The sequence below is a fragment of the Bombus pascuorum genome, chromosome 2 (genome assembly GCF_905332965.1).
Source record: "Bombus pascuorum chromosome 2, iyBomPasc1.1, whole genome shotgun sequence".
Taxonomy (NCBI): Eukaryota; Metazoa; Arthropoda; class Insecta; order Hymenoptera; family Apidae; genus Bombus; species Bombus pascuorum.
In genome coordinates, this window is record NC_083489.1 from 17,008,201 (window position 1) to 17,030,986 (window position 22,786).

At 29.3% G+C, this 22,786-nt stretch overlaps 3 protein-coding genes across 12 annotated transcripts; 2 read left to right on the forward strand and 1 right to left on the reverse strand.

Annotated features, from left to right (window-relative positions):
* Positions 1 to 735: 735 nt before the first annotated feature.
* LOC132916714 (adenylate kinase isoenzyme 1) lies at positions 736 to 11,157 on the forward strand. Of its 5 annotated transcripts, none has more exons than XM_060976985.1 (5): positions 736 to 816; positions 4,894 to 5,175; positions 8,151 to 8,276; positions 9,801 to 9,986; positions 10,713 to 11,157. In XM_060976985.1, the coding sequence occupies exons 1-5, from the start codon at positions 751 to 753 to the stop codon at positions 10,782 to 10,784; spliced, it is 732 nt and encodes a 243-aa protein (XP_060832968.1). In that variant the 5' UTR covers positions 736 to 750; the 3' UTR covers positions 10,785 to 11,157. The 5 variants fall into 5 exon arrangements, with proteins under 5 accessions (XP_060832968.1, XP_060832972.1, XP_060832969.1 ...); XM_060976989.1 differs by lacking the exon at positions 736 to 816 and adding an exon at positions 827 to 1,099 and having other exon boundaries at positions 4,879 to 5,175; XM_060976986.1 differs by lacking the exon at positions 736 to 816 and adding an exon at positions 827 to 1,099.
* Positions 11,158 to 11,302: 145 nt separating this feature from the next.
* LOC132916711 (uncharacterized) lies at positions 11,303 to 13,609 on the forward strand. Its single transcript, XM_060976980.1, has 4 exons — positions 11,303 to 11,713; positions 12,581 to 12,727; positions 12,819 to 13,049; positions 13,265 to 13,609. Exons 1-4 carry the CDS (start codon positions 11,470 to 11,472, stop codon positions 13,450 to 13,452), a joined length of 810 nt encoding a protein of 269 aa, XP_060832963.1. The 5' UTR covers positions 11,303 to 11,469; the 3' UTR covers positions 13,453 to 13,609.
* Positions 13,294 to 22,168, reverse strand: LOC132916705 (SH3 domain-containing kinase-binding protein 1-like). 6 transcript variants are annotated; one of them, XM_060976965.1, is made up of 10 exons: positions 21,224 to 21,619; positions 20,894 to 21,110; positions 20,319 to 20,744; positions 20,012 to 20,216; positions 19,565 to 19,899; positions 19,365 to 19,466; positions 19,099 to 19,196; positions 18,824 to 19,013; positions 18,565 to 18,683; positions 13,294 to 13,412 (listed from the first exon to the last, which is right to left on the reverse strand). In XM_060976965.1, exons 2-9 carry the CDS (start codon positions 21,050 to 21,052, stop codon positions 18,582 to 18,584), a joined length of 1,617 nt encoding a protein of 538 aa, XP_060832948.1. In that variant the 5' UTR covers positions 21,053 to 21,110; positions 21,224 to 21,619; the 3' UTR covers positions 13,294 to 13,412; positions 18,565 to 18,581. The 6 variants fall into 6 exon arrangements, with proteins under 6 accessions (XP_060832948.1, XP_060832949.1, XP_060832947.1 ...); XM_060976966.1 differs by lacking the exon at positions 13,294 to 13,412 and adding an exon at positions 15,635 to 16,151; XM_060976964.1 differs by lacking the exons at positions 13,294 to 13,412; positions 21,224 to 21,619 and adding an exon at positions 21,822 to 22,168 and having other exon boundaries at positions 16,789 to 18,683.
* Positions 22,169 to 22,786: the final 618 nt, after the last annotated feature.

Below are 22,786 nucleotides of genomic sequence, written 5' to 3' on the forward strand. Positions count from 1 at the left end.
AGATAATTTAAATTATAATTTTTGAAATGGATAATTACATAAAAATAAAATAAATATATTACATAAGTTGGAGTATGTATATGTATACATTTTAATACGTATATATTGATGCAATTACTTTAACTGTATTCCTAACTATGTAACATTTTGTGATTTAATAATGGATAGGAAATATAACAAAGTAATGGAAAAAGTAGATGATAATTCAGCTTTTTACTTTTATTAGTTTTTAATATTTTACAACATAACCTTCATCACAAAAGGTCGAATATTCGAAATCGTTTAAACGAAATTTGTACAAAATTATTGTTTTCGAGTACAGCGTAATACGTATATACATATTCTTGTATTAACGTTTTAATAGCAAAAGTTTCATGCTACTTTGGAAGCGTAATTTTTTTACGATAACTATGATTAAAATAAATAACATCTATGTAATAACATTAATGTATTTTCTAGTCTTGCTTCAATCTTTTAATGTTATATCATGTATGCCTTTTATTTTACCTAACAGTAATATATATAAAGTAATAAATATTACCATTCCACTAGTTTAGCTTTTAGTAAGCTTTTTTAAAACAAGCGACAGATGGCGTTGATTTAAACAAAGAGAAAATTTCGCTCGTTCATCAAAAAGCAGACGAAAACCGCAAGATTTGGAGTCAGCAGCTGACAGTCTGGTACCAGTCAACAGTACGAAGAGGAGTGTTGGGGTTGGGAGGGCGTGGGTGTAATTCGTGATCCGATTACATGAATAGAAACTGGGGTCCAACATTTACCGCATATTTATTTTTAAACATTGTAAGCATTCGCTTTGTAAGTTTCGACCGGATGCTTTTATATATATATGTACATCTAATGCCGATACAACCACCTACATAATCTGCGCCCTGAGTGACCAGTGTAAGCGCTGAAATTAATCTAGTCGTGTTAGAGCTTTTAAGCGAGGCGCGCAAGTTTCTGACAATTCTGACGGCAATTAACGATAAAATTCTAAAAAGTGTATATCTTGTGTTGCGCGATACTATTAACTTTAAGTGTAATTCAACGAAATCGTATATTCGTGTACGTTTCGGAACAAGATAATTTTATTGTCGAGGTAAAAGCAAATAAATATTTAAAACTTAAAGAATTTGTATCGCATCTCCCGAATATAATTCCATATGCTTATCCTTCTAAATGTGATTTTTACATTATATATATGATTGTGTGTGTGTTGTAGTTTTTCACGTTTGTCGTCCCTAAAATGATTTTATACATTTGTAAATTGATATTTACGTGCACTAATATTAAGGATGGTAGAAAATTCAACGTGCCAAGGATGTGAGTTACATGAACTATGTAACACAGTACTTGTACTGTATTCATCTTGAATGTAAGATGCTGACGTTACATCATTGCACATGCGTAAAATCACTCCCACCTGAGGACGACGAGCCAATAAAAAATCGATATGTTTAAAATTTTAACGGACAAGCTTTGACTAGGTATTCTCTTAACTTTTAGTAGTTAATAGTGAAATCTTGAATCTGATGGATCTTGAGTAGTAAGTAAGCGGTTACATGTGTTGTCGCTGTATTTATTTCGATAGTTTCTTTCTGTCTTATTAAAATACTGCATAGCGCTTTCATAGCTCTGCAGTCGCGCCATTTTTACTGTTTTGTTTTGCTTTCATTACCGTTATCATTTCAATTATTTAATACGTGTTACAATAAAATGATAATAATAAGTGGCTATCACAATGAATATCGAGTTAATTTATATAACAGTGCGTTTAGTACATTATCAGTTAAAAATTTTAAGTTATTACAAATTTTATATTTGCTCTCATATATACATGTATTCTTTCTTTAAGATGAATAAATATTTCGTTTGTCCTCGTATTTATACTTGAGTGCGGTAGGCAGGTAATACGTAATTTAATATATAATCGTATCTAGTACACAAATAAGCTGTATTTTAGCTGTTATAAATAAATTAGCTGTGTTTTATTTTAACTAAGAATGAAGTAATAGATACGAACAGCAATGAAATTGACGAAACTTTAGTTTCATATCGTTATGTAAAACAAGTTTTGTCTGTTTTGAGCATTTTTTGTGTTAGAAAGCGTAAGAAAAAAACTATTGAAATCATATACTATAGAGAAGTTTGATACATGTAGCGCGAACGATAATAGTATGGCAATTTGATTTATTTCTTAATAATAGAAATTATAGAATTTTGACAATTTTTGGCTACCTTACTTTCGCGGAGGACGTGCCAATTTCAATCTCCTTATTACGAGCAAATACGAAATACTTATCATGTTTATCGTTCAAGCGATATCATCATTTCGAGATGGAATAACAGCCAATCTGATAAACAAAGTCAGCTGTACAAATAAATACTGTATTTTTCTCAAGTGTTTTCAAAATTATATAAATTGCTGAACATGCATCTAGATTTATTAAAATAAATTATAAAAAAGTAATATTGTCTCGAGTATTAAGAAAACGATAAAATAATAATATTATTTAATATTATTTAATATTATTTATTATTATTTTATCGTTTAAAATCGATAAAAAATATTAAATTGTGTAAAAATATCTTGTATATTTATTCGTATTCTTACAAATAATTTTCCTTACTATTTTAACGCGATGTAAAAATTCATAATTTAACGTAATGTGGATGAAAAGAGAAAAAAATGTGTACTTTCGTACATAATGTGTACTCGAGACTGGGAATGAGTTTAATCTAGCGCTAGCAAGTATTTTTAACACAATCACGTATACGAACGTTAATTTATGTGGTCATTGGGCTGAAGCTAATGTATAACGTTCAATCCTACTATCATGAAACGTTCATGTATGAAAATTGCCTTAAAGTTCAAGGGAAGTATACACGGTTAGAGAGAATATTAGAAGCAAAGTACATATATTGATTAAGGGAATCGAAATAACAAGATAAAATTTATATATATATATATATATATTATTTAGGTGTTTTTTTAGATCTTGCTCATTTATTTACCAATATTCTCTTAACTCTTTCAATGTCACTTGTTTTATACAGAATGCAATAGTATGTTTTCTTTCAGAACGTTTTAATATAATCGGTAAAATCATTTTTTACAACCCATTGTTTAGTATACGTACTTGCGTACATGTATACGCAGAATATCGAACGTAACGAAGTTGAACGTGGAAAAGAATTTCTCATGGCAGAATGAATTAATGTCCAGTAACATTGGATATTGTGCGAGTCTTTTTTAAAGATTTCGAAATGTTTCAAAGATTTCAAAGTTAGCTTTATCATCTTAAGTGAAAGCATACAATAGGTATCAATGTATTAGTATAAACTAATTACATTAAATTTTCTATAAAAAGCAAGTTTCTAATCGAAGCACTTGTGTCCGAAAATTATTACTTACTTTTAACAGGTAAATCTATCAGATCTATTAGATCGAGTCGTAATGTTTGTATATATGCATATCGATGGTTCTAATTAAATATATATTATATATATTAGAACTATCGGTTATGAAATATATATTAATATATATATATATTAATCATATTTCTATCTTAATAAAAGATAATATTAACACTTGCCAAAAGCACTTGTATGTTTTGGGTAATTACTAAATGTCATTCAAAAAGTTAAAGATTAGCTTTGTCTTTTGGAAAATATTGCGAATATAAAAAGATTGAATCGACGCAGTCTGTTGTATGGATCATTAAAACGCAGTGTAACAATTTCTTCCATTTCTAGTCTTTTCACGATTTTCGCTAATCGCAAGGATGCTAATTCATAATAATAATCCATTCAAACGCAAACACCTTGCTTATAAGCAGTCTATCAATGCCGTAATAGATATAAATATATTGTAATAAGTATAAATAAGAGGTGTAAGAAAGAGATATAAACTGTGCTTCTAAACCTTAGATAAAATTAGAATATGATATCTTTTTTAATCCCCTGATAACCAGGTATTTAACCAGTTAACTGCGCTTAACGTCTATACTCATTGTTTGATTTTATCTGCGCACCCCGTGAGGTATTTTTGATACTAAAGTTCGCAGTTAACAGATTAAAAAGGTTGTTATCAGCGTTTGAAATGGCTAGTAGTGTAATCGTAATCCACATGATATTGCATGGTTCGCGAATCTTTAACCTTTTTTGTTTAAAATTCTGAATTCTAAAATCCTCTATCCACACCTTTCCTTTTTTCACCACCTCTACTTTCCGCATCGTCTTCTATGCTAATTTCTCCCTCTGTTTTTCTACAATCTTGCACTAGATAGATGTCTTAGCGTATCTGTTCCCTTAGAGGTCACATCTTCTTTCAGCTATCACGTTTCACCTTTCTGTGTTTTCATATCTTATCTGCGCTATTCCTAACTTCCTTCTTTCCTTTCCGTTGTTCTAATGAATTTATAATTTACACCCTTCACTGTATCTGGATCTTCTTCGCTTGCTTTCCTTCTTTTATCAGTGTATCCACTCCGGCTTGACTTACCCATCCCTCTTTATATGTATTATAACCTTGCCAAGATCTCGTTACGCCTTTGGGCTTGTTTTCACTTTCACGATCGTGTTGTCATAGTCAAATTCGTCGTGAAGCGATATTAAAATCGGAAATTCAAGAAAAACGAGCTTGTCGTGTAATCGTCTTTCGTGATCTTCATATACATTGACGTGCGAATTCTTTTGGTAGCAAATACTTTATTGAATACATATGTACGTGTACTAATTCATTTGTGAAATATTTCACATTGGTGCAATGTGAAATCATCCGTGGAACATTCGCGTATCGATCATTTAGGGAAACTAACCAAGCAGATCGCCATCATAATGTTAAAAATCTGATGGAATTGAATTAATGGGCAAAAGGTATATTCTTGCTAGGACGAAAAACAGACGGCAGTAGCGGACATTTGCAAGTTATATCTCGAACAAGAATTTATATCCACTGTACGAGAGGCATCGGAAACATTTGAGAGAATGAAGACCGTCTGGATAATCGGTGGGCCAGGATGTGGAAAAGGAACACAGTGCGAACGAATAATTGCAAAATATGGATTCTTTCACATAAGTAGCGGTGATCTACTGCGAGAGGAAGTTGCTAGTGGTAGTCCCAGAGGAGCTTCGCTACAGGAAACCATGTCCCAAGGTTTATTTGTCCCAACGGTAAATAATGTTTCGTAATGTTTAAACACGATGTTGGATTATTCCATGAATTTGCGAATTGCTTGAAAAGTATTTGTATTGTATTTGTCAGTTGATTTGTTTTATTATATCCTACGCGTTGTACGACTCGTTTAGAAGCCACATTACTGACTACTTCCATAAATCGAAAAATAGAGAAAATGGAATCAAAAGAGAGTTATTTAAATATTCTTCTACTCGATAATGGATACTGTTTGCAGCTGGATATCAAATACATCGGTTAAAGATAGAGCAATTAAGTATAGGGAATAATAGTAAATAATAGTAGTAAATAAGAAATATTAATTACTCATAAAAAATATTTTATCTTACTCATATTCTGATCTTGATAAAACATTTTTTTATAACAAACAAACTGAACATCTCAAATGTTTTTAAAAAATAAAAGCTAGGTGAAAAAATTTCAAATGAAGAAATTCATTGTCAAGAGATATAAGTTTTTTTAGGAAAACACTTAAGCTACCTAATACCAAATAAATGACAAAGAGTTATCGAAGTATGTAAATAATGCAGACGTTGTTTAACGATGTATTAATGCTATAAGCATATAGATACATATGTAATATCTTTAGATTGTTTCCAGATTTTACTCTGTCGGTTTCTGCATTATCTATCTATCGATAATAGGTCTTTAATCAAATAGTGACATTATATATGTATCATCTATTATTCACTATAAAATATTCAATTATTGCTATAATTACTCGAGTAATTTTTATTTTTGTTTTCATTTTACTTAAATAGGAACTATACTGATACGTATATACGTAATAAATGCCAATACTCTCCTTATACACACATATAACGATACATAAAAAATGATGAATTTTTGTTTACTTTGTTATCGGTCGAAGTTGGTATCTATGACTAAAATTCGCGTACGTTATTGTACGTTATATGAGTTTTAAGAAATGTCGAACCACGCGATACAAGTCTACAAAAATAATCGTCAAGCGTAGAGCAATAAAGTTATAAACAAGATATACAGGGTGCGGCCGAATAATACGTACAAGCGAGCACGAGGTGATTCCTTATGAAAAAATAAGAGCAAGATATGAAATAAAATTTTTTCATTTAAGGCTTAGTTTATGAAAAAATCGAGTTTGAAAATTTATCAAGTATATTTGAATATAGCTAATTCTGGACTAGACAGAACTGTATAATCGACAGAAGGTCATTCTACGTGTAAAAATAAACGGAAAATGTATAATAAAATTTTTTCTCAAGACGCTCTGTTTCTGAAAAAATAAATTTGAACATTCATCGTACGTGTGTAAGTACTAGATCGATTCCTAACTAAACATGTTCGAACTCTATTTTCTTGAAAATAAAGTCTTGAACGAAAATATTTTATTTTATATTTTGTACATACTTTCGCTTCTACGATAACATCCTATCAATTATATCCAGTCGGTAATTAGCCATGTTCAAGTATACTTGATAAGTTTTCAAACTCGATTTTTTCGAAAACTAGACCTTAAATGAAAAAATTTTATTCCGTATTTTGTACTTATTTTTTTATTCGGCCTCACCCTGTATATTATCTGGCGATGGATGGTTTATTCGTTATCCGAAGATGAATCACAAGCTTATTAAAGATCCATTTCCGCACGACGATACCCGTTCCGTGTCCGTCTCGTGTTTGTGCTGTTTACGCGTCAGTATTTTTACACGACCACTGACCAGGGACGGTCCGGGATGTATTCGAGACGAACGTGCTAGTTGGTTTGAGGTTTCAAGTTAGACACGATACAAGAAAATGTTAGCTACAATAGCGATACTTTTGGAAACGAATAAGGCGACGTTTCTTTTGTTCATCTAACTTTATATAAATTCTTATATTATCTGATTAATCAATTTCTCGATTTTTGTTAATATGAGAATTTACATAATGTTAGACGAACGAAAGAAATAACGATGAATGTACAATTTTTAATGAAATATTAAAACCGGTCATTTGACCAGGCCTGGTGAGAATAGGTTAAGCATCGTGTCACTAATGCTGCTATATATATACTATACTATATACTATATATATACTATATATATATACGCTTGTACATACATATACTCTTTTACTCTTGGGCAAAAATATTTTTTTCACAGTTCGTTTCGCACGGACTGCCGGAACAGTTTCCATTAATAAAAATCACTAATCTGTGCAAAATTTAAAGTCGATTGGGTAAGGAAGATGGATACCCCTGAACCTTCGAACATAAAAATCATTATTTCAATGACGCGCATAATGTCGATTTTACATGCGATTATCTTCTAAGTTATTGATTATAGGAAAAAATACTGCATTCTATATTACTATATTCTATTCGGTTGTTTTGTTCTTGAAAAGGACGAACGGTAAGCCTGGAAAATATTACGAAACTCTTTTTTTCAAAATTTTCAAACAACTATCGTGTACATAGACAGGAATACATAGTATACATAGCACACACACACGTATATCATGTGTTTCATTTCCCATTTTGAAGACATTTTGAACGGAAAATGTACAAGTAGTGTGTACGACTTAGAAAATATTTATCACAAATATGTATACACTTTGATTTTTTAAAAGACTGTCCAACATAGAATTATCTTTACATTATTTCATACTTTGTTTGAACATGGCGTATTTTTTAACATCGGACGAATACGTTTGACATATATAATGAGCGAAAACGATGGAAAAGAACGTAGAAAAGATTATTAACTATATTCGAATGGGTCTATTTTTTAAGAAATGGACAAAATGATAGCTAATAAAAGTTTCAGCGATCTTTTTTTGTATTTTGTCTTTTTCCTAAGCTACTTTCGTAATCCATAACCTATTAAAAAATGAAAATAAAACAAATAATAAAAAGTAGACAAACGAGAACGCTGTAATTAAAATATTACATGACGTAAAAGTATAAAAATATTATTCTTTTTTTTTTTACTAGGATATCGTACTGGATCTGATAAGAGAACGGATGGAAAAGGCTAAGACAGAAAAAGCTACAAAAACTGGATTTCTTATTGACGGATATCCCCGTGAATTAGAACAAGGTCTCCTTTTCGAAAAGAAAGTAAGCATTAACACGACGATTATAAAAATATTACATATTACGTATAACTAGACCACGCATGTTTATAAGAAAGAATCGTTGACGTTTATATGAGCGAATGTTTTATACTGTTTCAAGTATATGGTTTTATTATGTATAACTGCAAGATGTCTCACGAGGAAACATTGATCATCGATACATACGGTTTGGTTTAAAACCGTGTCTTTTTAATTTATTTCACAGATTTATGGACCTTTTTTTTATCGTATTTCTAGTGAATATTTCCAGTTGTTTATCATTTATGACCAATTTGAAAGAAAAAGATATCACATACGATAAAATTCTTGGATTTATCCAATGAGTGATTGAGCAAGTTTCATGTTGTTGTACGTATAAATAAATAATGAAAAGTAGAAAAAGAATAATATTTTAACGTAAATGTGCGTAACCTAAAAATATGAAAATCCTTTCAAAAGAAGTACTTATGAGTAATTATCCATCATACTTGTGCGATTTGTATGATTTTCTTTTTCTTTTATTTGATATACTTGGTACAATATATCGGGGAAAAAGATGAGACACCCTGTATCTTTATAATAGATACTACGTACATTCTGTACATTTCTAATAAATTTCTTATAAATGCAAATATTCATAGTCTAATTATAGCAATAAGCACTAACAATTCCCAATAGAAAGATTATCGAAGTTTCGAAACACCAACGAGTCTATGTCGTATGCTAACGTTATAACGCAAAGAAATTTATTTACTTTTCTAAACTTCCGTGGAACTTACATATTTTTATTCACCTACAGTGTACAGTAGACTTTCGTATAATACGGTTAATACATTACGTGCTATATGAATTGGCGTTACAGGAAATCGTGCTACACGGGAAGTTTTCTCGCACATAACGCGTATAACCTAGCAAGTAACATGTTTGAAATGATTATCGCTGTGCCAACTTTTATCTTCTATGTTTCATCAAATAGGACGGTATTTTAAAAATAAATGGCATTTATACGAAGATGATTAAAAACAAAACATATTATTAATGTTTGTAAAAAATCTCTTATTTCATTGAAATTCAATAAAAATGTAATTATATAAATTTATGTATCATGTTTTTTAAAATTTTTTTAAATTGAAAAATACTTGTACAATTTTAGTTGTTAATCACTGTCCGAAGCGTCCAAAATCACATTCCAACGTTTTCGTTCTGTTAGAATTAAATATTCATTTTCAATCGTCGAATCAGCTTCACTCATACAGGTTCGATCCTTTCAATGAATTTATTATCCTGCTTTGTTATATGTATTTGGCGCGTTATAGGGATTCACGTTGTAAGAACTCGCGTTATACGGGAGTCCACTGTATATTACGCAAATACGTAATATTGTCTGTGTTAAAGTGTTATAAAGTAATGGACCAAAAGTTATGAAATACATTACGGAATGGAAGGGAAAGCTGGGAATTGGTAACATAAAAGAGAGAGAGACAGACAGAGAGAACAAAACTAATAACGAGTGTTTTCATGAATTTAGGTGTGTCCTGTCGATTTAATCATTTTCTTCGATGTCTCGAACGAAACATTAGAGAAGAGACTACTAGGGCGCGCAGCAGTATCGCAAAGAGCTGACGATAATCTTGAAACGATCAAAAAGAGAATTCAGATATTTAACGTAAAAAATGGAGAAATCGTTAACCATTACAAAGACAAAGTTCTAAGAGTAAGTATTCGTGCGATCATTTTCTAATTCTTTTCAACATATTGGGCTATTTGAAAAGTTTGTAGTGAAAAGGAGTTTGAAAGAACATATGTACATATTGTACATGTATATGTATAGTAAGCTTTCATGATATCGGAATTCGAGCTGTTCTGCGTTTTCACAAATAGTTTTCCCCTACATACTTCAGTAACCGATTACGTTAAATTATGATAATTTTGGTGACCATCGTCTTTTACCCAATATCAATTTTTATAAAATTTGAAAGTATTGAATCTTTATGGAAAACGAATTACACTATGTGCGTCACTTCGACGAGTTTCATCGAGCGATTTATCGAGTAATTTCGTGATCGTTTGCTTCTTCCAGAGTGTCTCTTGTTCTTCTTTATAAATCTTTTCTTTTCTTTTTTTTTTCTTGTTGTTGTTGGCAAACGACGTATGTTTTCTCGATCAATACCAACTTTTTATCTTTAATCGACGTATTTGTTGTCCAATTAGACGTAGTAACTGTGTTCAAGCAGCGTTCCGCAAAGGTATACGCTTGTGTATAATAAGTAATTCTTCCTCAAATCTCATCGGGTATATATGACACGCAGAATAGACTAAATGTAAAGAATAAAATAGATCGACTGTTAAAAATACTACGAATTTTTCCAACAACTCAATATAAACAAATCCTAATAACGAATAGACGCAATAATGGAACCTTCTTCAATGTTTCATGTAGATCAATGCTGAAGGCAGTGTGGATGACATATTCGCCGAAGTTTCGAAAGCGTTAGATGCTTTGTTGAAATAGATCCTGAAGTCTCTCATAGAGATCCTTCTATAAAACCGTCAAAATCATTCGATATAATTCCTTGGAAGTCTACGATCAAAATATAAAATATATATTACGTTTCTTATCCATTTATATTTAGACAAATATTTGGTTTATACAAATCTATGAAAGATTTATTCAACGTTTTGGTAGTTTGGCATACAGTAACGGTCGAATACGTATATTAGATACCAAAGAGTACCTGTTCTTGTTGGCGATATATTCTATAACGAGTTAAAATAGAACTGTTAACGAAATAATTCACGATATTTCGTAGAAAATACCTCATTGTTTGATTGTTATAACATCGCTCGTAATTTTATCGATTGTTTCGAATAATAATAATAATAATTAATTAAATACGCTATTTCACGATCATGGAAAGCCCATTCTCCAAAGAACATTTCCTTCCTTTAGTTGAATGTCGACGTCGTTTCAATCGAATTCATCATCTTCATAAAGTCTAGTAAAACTTCGAAATCTGTCGACCGCATAAATCGAAATTCCGTTTCTATTGTGCGCATATCGCGTTGACATACAGGTTAATTGCTTTGTCCGTCGGTCTGTGTCTCCCAATTATCCAAGAGTATTCGAGTTGCACAAACAAAATCATGCATTTGCAAGTAAACGTTCAATCGGATAAGATTCTTCAGCGAATTAAAAAATGGGAAAGTTAATTATAATTCTAACATACTTGATAGCCTGTTTAGGATTACACTTAATTATATGCGATAATTACTGTGAAATTAATTCACGACAGTTACCATATTACAAATTAATGAAATCTAACGCCCGTTCGAATCAGTTAATACTCTCACAGAAAACAGTGCAAAATGTGAACGAGTGCAGGAAGTTCGCTTCGGTGAAGAAGGCTTTGGCATTTAATTATGGTTTAGACGATGACTATGGTAAGACGAAAGACGCAGATTGGAAACGTATCGTAATGTTCCACGGTGTTCAATCGGTGATCAATAGTTAGACGACTGTGTATGTTTATGCATTTACAGTGACAAACAAAAGTATTGTGACACGGAATAGTAACTTCCAAGTAGGGTCTTGTGTAAATTCCTGAAAAAGTACGATTCTTTATTAAGCGAAATCTTCCGTAAAATATAACTCTATCAAGGGTTGAAAACAATTACGATTTCGATTCTGCTTCTTTAAATGCTCACGTACAACTTTTATTATCTGAATAATTGTTACAATGAATCGAAATTTTCGTTCTCATTCTAATTCTTATATCAATTCTTATATAGCTTCTAGATTATTTTCTTATTTTTTTCTTTTGCTTTTGCAACGGATGCTAAACGATTCTACAATCAATTCTGGTATTAATTATACTATAATTTGTATCTTATGTTTCGCCAAAAAACAGTGTGTGATACTGAATCGGTATGTATTTCAGTCTGGAAGTTATACACGTACCTGTCATAAAAAGATGTGTCTCACGTATAAAGAGTCAAGTTTTAGACAGATTTATACAGCATTTCTTTGAAAAATCTGATCTATACTAAATATTTAATACCGGTCTTTGCTCAGTCACCGTATGTGAAATTTCAGGATATAAACGAAAAATACATAGAATGCACGTAATACGTATAAATATATGAAGTATTCAAATAATATTCGCTACATTTGATCTTGGTGAATTAAACAAATTTCTGTCTAGATTTTCCTTTAGCTGCGTTTATAAAAATGTGAATTTGCATGAATATCAGCAGTCTATCGGTAATAATATAAAACTGCGTGCCAGAGTTTTGTTTCTGTTCACATAGAATTGAATATTGGCGTTCAGAATAAAAGTAAAACAACGAGGAAAATATGCCAAGCGCTTCAATGTCCTGAGATTTACAATTTTACTACGCTTGTGAAGGATAAGAATTATAAATATTACAGCACATATCCCAGCTTCATACCAACCGGTAAAAAAAAAAAAAGAAAAAGAAAAATAAAGAATAAAAGTATCGACATGTCGCAAGTAACAGGAATTTATACAAATTATTTTTATTGTAGGTTCTAGCTTCACACTGGTCTGCGTTCCTAGGACAGGGATATTTGTATTTTCAAGCGATAACTTGAATTACAGCCAAGCACGAACAGCTTGCCAAAAAATAAATGCATCGCTGGCTCACATAATCAGCGAGGAACGTACTAACGGGCTTGCAAAATACATTTCGCCAAACACACCTACTTTTGTCGGACTCAGTAACCGTAGGAATGGAAAATTTTGGATGAACGAATTTGGTATTTAATTTTAACTTTGCATACGGTAGAATTTTGCCACATAACGTTTACATAAATTCATAGTTTTTTAAATTATTGTTTAGAATTAGAAAATGATGCTTACGGTTAAGAAAAAATTAAGTAAAAAAGGTTCTAGTCTTTGATATCTCGCTTTTTTATAAATTCTGAAAAACTTATATACGGTATGATTAATAAAAATATTATACAATTTTTAGACGAACCACTTTTATGTTTTAATTATCGAGCATGGGGAAGGGGACAACCATCGCATTCAAAAGGATGTGTCACTCTGGTACAACCACCTCAATTACAACTTGGACCTTTTTGGAAAGTTGTTCCTTGCGGTAGTGTGTTATCTTTTATCTGTGAAATTTCACCGATCTATTCATATTTGCATAGCTAGAAACTTTGAAATTTACAAGCAAACATATTAATAGGTAGCAGTTTCAACTACACATATATGTGTGAAAAATTAAAATAAAATAATATATTATGCTTTAAATGCTTTTAATACACACATTCGAATGTACTATTTATTAAAGAATACTCGAAATAAATATTTTTTTATCAGAAAATAAAATGTTAATTATTAGGTTACTTAGAACTTGTAATATTCCGATATTAATATAACTGTGAGTATAAAATGTACAAAAGAGAAATGAGTTGTACTACTTTGTTGTTGAAATCATATCAAATGAAAAGGATAAGTTAATGCATTAAAAACACAAATACTAATTATATACATAAGTTTAATACGTGGTTACAAGTATGATACTCATTACTAGCAGAAAAAAATTTTTCCTAACAAATTATTTACATTTGAATTGCTCTGAAAATGATCGATACGAAAGAAAAAATATAATTCTCACTCTTTGTTGATTATATACACGTATACAATTCTAGGATTATACTTTTAAAAATTGTGCTTCTTTCAATTATTTACTTATTATGTATCACATGCTTTCTAAGCTGATTACTTAAGACTTAAAACCAATCATTAAGATGTATCGATACTTTATTTGTGATTTTAATAGGGTTCGGAAATAATATATATACATGTATATATGTATATATATATCGTAATAATAACAATTTGATTATGTCAAAGTTTCATTGCTTAATAATCTTTAATACAAGCATTAATAATAAAGTAAAAAAATCGAGTTCCAACATGTTACTCAAATAATATATATCTACACTTCATTCGAATAGTAAGTTATCTTAATATATGTATGTTGAAATTCTCCATCAATAAATATTTAATCGGTATTGTATTTATAATAGGAGAAAATATATATTATTTAATCTGCAATTTTATATATAATTTAATATATATTATTTCATATGCATGTACACTAAGCGGTCAAGATAAAACAATTTTTACTTACTCATTTCCATACTCGTATCAAAATTATTAAACAATCCAAATTTTAAAAATGAAACAAAATACAACATGCATTCTAATATTTTGCTTCACAAATTACTAGCTATCATTTACATTCTTCAAACAGAAAGTAAAGATTGTAGACAATAATAATAATAATAATAATAATAATAATAATAATAATAATAATAATAATAATAATAATAATAATAATAATAACAATAATAATGTTAATAATAGTAATAATAATAATAATAATAGTAAGAAGAAGAACATGATTTCTTTGTCATACCAAACAAATTTATCTTCCATGATACATGATATATGCACAATTAATTTGAAACAATTAACTTGCATTTTATAAATGACTAAAACATTTCGACATATGCATATTTATAATGGAAATACTCATTTTTAATGCGTGTGATGCATCATATATTTAAAAATATTTTATATGTAAGCAAGTTTCTATCTACAACTTCATTTATAAAAAAATGCATGTTAGTACCACATAGGTGTTAGTCCATTTGAAAGATCGTTGCTTTGACGATTAATGTAGTGAATAGTCTATATATAGTCTATAATATTCGTTACTAAAGGAAGACGACGTTTTTCTTTATCAAAGTTATTGTATTTAAGTAATTATTTCGTAACTTGAACATATATTTGATCTAGTTATAATTCAAATCTTCATTTTATGATGGACTTGAAAAAAATTATTGTGTGATAATAGTAAAATATTATTAACATTATGCACGAACTTGGAAAATTTCCTTGCTTTCGTTTAGGATTATTATTGTCACATATCGTTAATTTGCAATGATGTATGACATTTAGATTTGCGAATAGAAGTCTCGTCATTTTGTAAAATTTAAATGTTTTTTTTTACATAAAAATCTTACATTAATCTTTCAGTTGTGATAGTATATAAAAGTATAAAAGGATTTATTAATGATATTTTTTGTATGGAGTCATATCAATTACTGGACATTTCTGAAATGTGGTCAGTATGCTAAGCTGTTTTTAGATCAAATCGATTGTGTAAAATTATAACAAGTAACATAACTCTTCCATATCCTTTTAAAAATATTTTTACAGAGATATAAAACAAGATAAAAACTAGCGAATATACAATAAAAATACTAGTTTGAAAATTACTCATGGCTTGTATAATTGTTGAAATTAAATTTCCGGATCAAACTACCAATTCAATGTTATTTATTTTGCATTGTATTCATTTACTTCACTTGTTCGACATAATGGGTGAAAAATCAAATATACTTAACACAATATCCATATAATACATGAAAATATACATTATCTCCTTATGTACAGTAATAGATATTGCAAAGAGAAACATATGACCACAATTTTATTTAAATATGATCAATGTAAAACGTCAGTTCAATTTATTAAGAAATACGTACACGAAAACAATGTTTTGAATCCTATTATGCAACAAGTTTGTGCTTTTGTATTGAAGTTAGGGACAGACATTACATGAAAGATATTTTCAGATAGGGTCTATTGTATTATAAGCATAATCTAAAATTCTTCAATGAATTATAACATACTGATAATTATAATGTTCATGTAATAATTCATGTAAATATTTTGCAATTTCTGATTTACATGCAAACATTTTCAGAGAAAACTCTTTACTCATGGCATAATTATACAAATTCTTCTACTAGATGAAATTGTTCTTGATATTAATTCTGTAAATAAATACAGATATGCATCCTGTATACAATTAACGACAATTAACTATAATAATAATAATAATAATAATAATAATATTGTTCGTAATAATAAACAAATTTCATATAAAAATAAACAAACAAAAGAAAGTACATATAAATCTAAAGCTGCCAAAATTTAACATCTTCTAGTGTCTTTCTTCTCATATGCAAAGAAGTATTCTATATTTCATAACTATTTCATCCCAGTTATTTATAATTACATCCCATTTAAATAAGCTACATTCAGCTGAAATGTGTAAAAATTTTGTACAATACTAATACTCTAATTTATATATTACATTGGATATCATTCAAAATGTAATGATATAATTTGTAGTTCAGCTATAAACTATATAAAAGAAAACTACAAAAATAGTATCTTCAGACAATAAAAGTACTAACATTCTAGATATAATGAAGATATTATAAATAAAAGGATTATAAAGGTATTGTAATTAGAACATAATGTTTATTAAATTTTCATTAAATTAAAATATTTAGAAAAAATTTATATCTATTAAATTTTAAGACAATTTTGTGAAAAAGAAAGAGACGAAAATTACTATAAATCTGATGAGAAGTACAGTGAAATCATTACTTTTTGAAAGATATACTTATTAACAACGACATTTATAGTGACAGTGTTAGTTTCATTGGCCCTGGCACTTGAATCCTTTAATCACTGCAAATCTGTTTGTTTTAGACTAGAATTTTTGTATATTTAGTAGTTCATTTGCAAATTACTATAGGAATTTACTGTTTTCTTCAACTCATTTACGATACTGGGTATTTACATATTTGCACATAGCTAACGTATAATTCGAAATAATGTGATTATAATCGGAAGAAATATTATAAACCTGCTATTTTTTCTTTTTAGATAATACTGATGTAAAAAATTAAATATTGTTTTGCTTGTATTTATTTCATACACGTATCCTTAACCATCTCATTCTATACTTAAAATTTCATTTATTTAAAAAAATAAAAAGATTTGAAATATTCAACAGTTTTGTGATTATATGGAACAAAGTTATTAATATAATTTGTTTTTTTAAGTGAGCTTTAATGTATCTTGTCACTCTATTTCATTTAGGATAAAAATTATTATTCATAGTTTGCTGCCTCATTTAGTTATATTATAATACGTGATATAAAGTATCACAAGTATTTCATCATGTAGCACCATTTTAAGTTATATTAAACTTATTTCATTTTAAGTAAGTATATTTAATACTTTGTTAATGCATTTTTTCTGGAAACTAAATAGTATTAACGTTTTTATGGTAGAGTTATAAAATTATGCAAAGGAAAATTAAATATATTGGCACTTGAATTATTTAATGGACTTAAAAGTAATTAATATTACGTTATAAATGCGAGGCAGCTTTTCAACGAAAATATAAAATGCATAGTCTTTACTGATTTAGTAATTTAAGTACAAATATACTCCTATAGTTTTGAGATACAGTTTAAGGAAATATATTAGAAAGATATACATATTAATTTTAAGATGTTTTAAATGTTTTAAAATAAATCTCTATATATGTATACAGGGTGAATAAATAAGTATTACCATCTGACTCGTTATCTATTGACTTTATCAAAAAATGTTTGAAATAAAATTTAGTGTATTTGAGAAGACTGGTTAGATGAATGTATTTTAGTTTTTTGAAATATTAAAGTGACCTTGGATTTCTCAAATGAAACGAAAATTTATGAAATGTAACTGCATCTCGAGCCCAACAAGCTCTGTATCGATGGTTAATTATTCAAATTCTCAAACAGATTACAACAGGATATTAATAAAAAATGCAGTGTCATTTAAAACATTCCAAAATCGAAAATCAGAAATCGAAATATACTCATCTGGTCGAAATCTTCTCGAATACAAAAATTTCATTTAAACCATTTTTTAAATAAAGTTAATAGATAACAAGTTATTTCAAGTGGTAATTCTTATTGATTCATCCTCTATATCAGGTATCCATTACTAAATATGCTGTATTTTTACTTTAATTAAGTAATGAAGCTAATAATCCTTTAATAGATATAGCAAGATTTGGAAAATTTATATTACATATGTTTTAGAAACTTTGAGATGTCATTAAAAGTAATATGAAAGTAACAAAGAAAATACTTATAGTGAAATAAGATAAACTGACGTAAATTGAAAAAATGCTTCTTCAAGGAAGGAATGATATATGGAATATTTTACTTAATCAAATTAAATAAATACTGTTACCACATTAGCGAAACAAATTGAAAATGCCGCTACTAGAATGAATAATTCTAAGAATTATACGGTAAGTATACACTACTGCTCGACGATATTTATAATGGAAAATGAAATTGAGATTTTAGCAGCATTTTACGTGAAAAGACATACTGTAGAATTTGTGTTGATTAATCAGGGCTGTTGATTGAAGAGACAGGAGGTACAAATTGTTCCAAAATTTGTCCCATTGTTTGTTGTAACATTGCTTGCTTTTCTTCTAAGGCAACAACCTGTTTCGTGTAATTTTCAATTTAATTAGTAATTATAAATATTATATATATTTGTAGAACAAAATATTACAAATTAATACGAATTAAACATACATGGAAAATATTTAATAACTTTAAGCTAACTCTCTTATTATACTCACCCTTTCTAGTAGTTGATTGTAAAGTGCAAATGGAACATAAGCAGGAGGAGTCCCAGGAGTAGATGAGATTTGTTCAACATGTGAAGATGTATCGCATTTCTGGCTTTGACCTTTATCCTTCAGTCTACTTTCTTCACTTTCCCCTTCCAATTTATTAATACAATCAGCAACATTTGTCGTTGTTAATACTCTACATTAAAATTAGAACATTATATACAAATTAAAAACTTAATACTCATACCATCATAAGCATTTATTGAAAAATGCAATTTTACCGTGAACTGGGACGTTCTTTTTTTTCTTCGGATTTATCAATACGATCCACCGATACAATCTTTCTCCTTTCCAATTGGTTCAATTTTAATTCTTCTACCTAGAAATGATAGCCAGCATAAAATACATTACGTGTTCATACGATTATAATCATGGAAAATTATTACATTTATTATTATAAAATTTATATATAATATAATATATAAAATATAAAATATAAATTAAATAAAAATATAATTAATTATTAATATAAAATAAATTGAATTACCCAAGGTGCTTTTCTTCTTGCTTTTGCAGCCAATCCTTCAGGTTCTTCTTCCCGTAACTGTTCTAATATAATGTCTGCATTACCGTTTGCTAAGTTATCTTCCTATTGTGAATAGAAAATTACATATTTTAAGAAGAACTAACATTTTAAATATTACCAACACATATACTAAAAACTAAAATAGAGCCAAGAACACTAACAGGTGTTGTAGTGGTTGTAGTAATTGGTGGCCCAGTAACGTGGCGTCTTAAACGTTGTGAAGAAGGTGGACGTCGATGGGGTGCTTTAGCTCGAGAAGCTGTTAAATGCGAAAGCGGTGCACCTTCTCCTCGTTCTACACCATCTAACTCTTCACCCAGAGCTATATTTGTATTTCCATTACCATTATTAGTCCCAACATCAGCTACAAGACGTTTTAAATTCGACGTAATTGAATGTCCACTTATATTTTTCCTTTCTCCACCACTTCCTCCAATTCCTGGAGAAGTTGATGTCGTAGAAGATGCTCCTGTTGATATGGTTTTCTTAGTTACATCTGTAGTAAAAATATAATAATTTCAAATATTTATAGTAAAATAAACGATTCTATTTATAGTTTAAAATTTTATATGATTTTTGTTAACTAATTAGAATGAAAAATTAGATACCTGCATGTAGATCTTTTACATCCAAACTTTTTCTAGTGTGCACTTTTCCATTCTTTTTTATTTGATGAGAATGTTTTGTAATGGACTTCATAGATGCCTTAAGTTTTTGTTCATGATCTTGATGATCGGATGGAACATTTATTACTTCAACAAAATTATCAGGAAATAAGCCTACTTGACCATTTAATTCTCCTATCCACCAACCCTAGAAGTTATTTTTCATATTCATGACATGAATATTCTCAAATTATAGTTTTCAAAACTTATTCATAAGAAACGGATAATACTCGATTTAAGTAATCAATACCTTATCAGAAGCATTTGTAGATAGAAGAGTTATTATATCTCCTTCGTTTAATGTCAATTCATCTATATTAGCAGCTTCATAAGGAAAAAGTACTTTACACAACCTTCTGCTCTCTTGATCTTTGTGTTTATCAGATTCTTCATAAACTGGAGGAGAAACAAAATTTGATGGAAAAACACCAACTCTGCCTTTAAGTCTACCTCTCCACCATCCCTCTTCTACTTCACCCAAAAATTCTATAGAATCTTGGGGTACTAAAGTTAGTTCATCTTTATTACATGGTTCATAATTAAAAAGCACTTTACAAAATCGTCTTTTAGATCCGCCGTTTTTTAAGGAGACATCTTCAGATTTAGCACTACCAGCTCCTTCGCTTCCTCCACTTCCTGTACTTCCAACCGTTCCACTTGATAAAGGTTCCAATACCTATATTTGATTGTAATTATTTATATTAGTATATAAAAATTTTACATCAACATGTCTTCTACAGTGGAAATGTATATAAATCTTATCTTTCAAATATTGTACAAGCACCACATAGAAAATATATTAATATTAAAAGAATGAAAAGTTACCTTGACAAAATTATCAGGAAACATGCCCCGTTTATCTCTTAAAGTCCCTTCCCACCAACCACCTAACATCACTTTAATTTCAGTAATAACGTCTCCTTTCTTTAAAGTTAATTCATCAGGTTCTTGTGCTTCATAGTTATATTCTACAATTGCCTCCATATTTTTTATTCTAACAGTAGCTTGAATATTTTAACACATAAATATCACAACCTTATATCTGCAAGAAATGCAAACTAATTTACACTAAAAACATCAAGGATACATATGAATTTATATGTAGATGTAGATAAACAGAGCACACGAATGACATATAAATGACAGAATACGAACTCTCGAATTAAGTCACTTTTTCTCGAATAAAAGTTTGATAGGTTAATTTATTTACGTGGGCAGTTGAGTGTGAAATCTTTAGTCGTTCTCCTTGTAACGAGTTCTTGTTGCAAATGAACAAATTACTCGTTGTGAAAAAGCAGACTGAACACAGAACGTAGCATACGTATGAGTTAAGACAAACTGCACGTTCGTAAAAGTCATTTGTTCTTCGTGCATCCTCCACCTTTCATATCACTGCACGTATTTATTATATTCATTGTATTATAATGTCTAAGAGATGCGTCGGTGCAAACTGAAAATTTAGGCGTATCCCATATTCGGTTAACAGTTCGATATATCTGTCATCGCGGCCATCTTGGACTCCAAGCTCAAGTGAACTTCAAGATGCAATTTATGTGTAGTGTAAGGTGCGCATGCTAACCTATCGCTAACTCAAAGAACGCGCCAAGCAATTTATGATTCATTTTCGCTACGTGTGAAGCCCATCAATGAGTAGGCCATTACTCCAAGAGATGTTCAAGATTGTACGAACACGTTGGTGATTCATAAAAGACGCTGTTAACTGGATTATGATCGTTGCTTCATATGTATTTACCATTGATCTAGATATTTCACTTTCTGTAGATGTAGGTTATCTACCGATGCTTATCACATTTCTCGTGAGTATTTACATGTGTTTAAAAGAGAACATTCGTCTAGAAAGTTATATGCCTTGCTGTATATTTTCAAGCGACTGATTCATATAAATCGGTTACCACTAATAATAAATATCCTCACGTATCAGTCAGATATGCGCAGAGCGCATATAAAGTTTTCTATGTATCTAACGTTTTAATCATATGTAACGAGGTCATTTTATAAAACGTTACATAGTAACGTTATCTGATACAATAGGTGAAACAAATTTGTTTTAGACGCGTAAGCTAAACTTTACCGTAGAAGCTAATTTCAGCTGAAATATTAACAATATTTGGTAAAGATATTAAAGAAATTCTTAATCATAGATAAAGGCTATATATATACGGTTTTATGATCGAATCAGATATTAAGTTGCACAGTTGCTTCTATGAACTCAAAAATTATAAATGTATATATGTACATTTACATACATACATACATATATATATTCGTAGACCAATATTATCGATCAAACTGTTCAAACGAAACATGTGAGATATTCTTATCGCTAATAATAAGGTGTGTACTGATAAAGGAAACGTGAAATAAATGTTCTCATTGATTATATTTTTAGTGAATGGACAAAATATTTTTTGAAAGCAATTCTTCTATTTTTTATTATTTTAGTTCCTAGATATCTTAAGAAATCTTCATTATAGTAAAAATCAAATAAGTGTATTAAAAAAAGATTACTATTTTAAAATGGACATCAATAAAAGAAGGTTTATCTTAGAAAGAATTTTTATGTGACAAGTAAAAATTGTCTTTTTTGTTTTTATCCATTCTTTAAATAAATATTTCAGTCAATTGAGAAGGAAGATATTTTCGTAAGAAGTCGAAGAGGAAGGTTTTCTTTTGGAATATATATTTCCTAACAAAATA

Coding starts and splice junctions, on each gene's coding strand:
- LOC132916714 (XM_060976985.1), top strand. CDS start 751: ATGAATAGAAACTGGGGTCCAACATTTACCGCATATTTATTTTTAAAC. Junction 5,176..8,150: donor AAGGTTTATTTGTCCCAACG/GTAAATAATGTT, acceptor TTTTTTTACTAG/GATATCGTACTGGATCTGAT. Junction 8,277..9,800: donor GTCTCCTTTTCGAAAAGAAA/GTAAGCATTAAC, acceptor TCATGAATTTAG/GTGTGTCCTGTCGATTTAAT.
- LOC132916711 (XM_060976980.1), top strand. CDS start 11,470: ATGGGAAAGTTAATTATAATTCTAACATACTTGATAGCCTGTTTAGGA. Junction 11,714..12,580: donor TGGTTTAGACGATGACTATG/GTAAGACGAAAG, acceptor CTGTTCACATAG/AATTGAATATTGGCGTTCAG. Junction 12,728..12,818: donor TCCCAGCTTCATACCAACCG/GTAAAAAAAAAA, acceptor TTTTTATTGTAG/GTTCTAGCTTCACACTGGTC.
- LOC132916705 (XM_060976965.1), bottom strand. CDS start 21,052: ATGGAGGCAATTGTAGAATATAACTATGAAGCACAAGAACCTGATGAA. Junction 20,217..20,318: donor CTACAAATGCTTCTGATAAG/GTATTGATTACT, acceptor AATAACTTCTAG/GGTTGGTGGATAGGAGAATT. Junction 19,014..19,098: donor AAAGAACGTCCCAGTTCACG/GTAAAATTGCAT, acceptor ATTTTAATGTAG/AGTATTAACAACGACAAATG.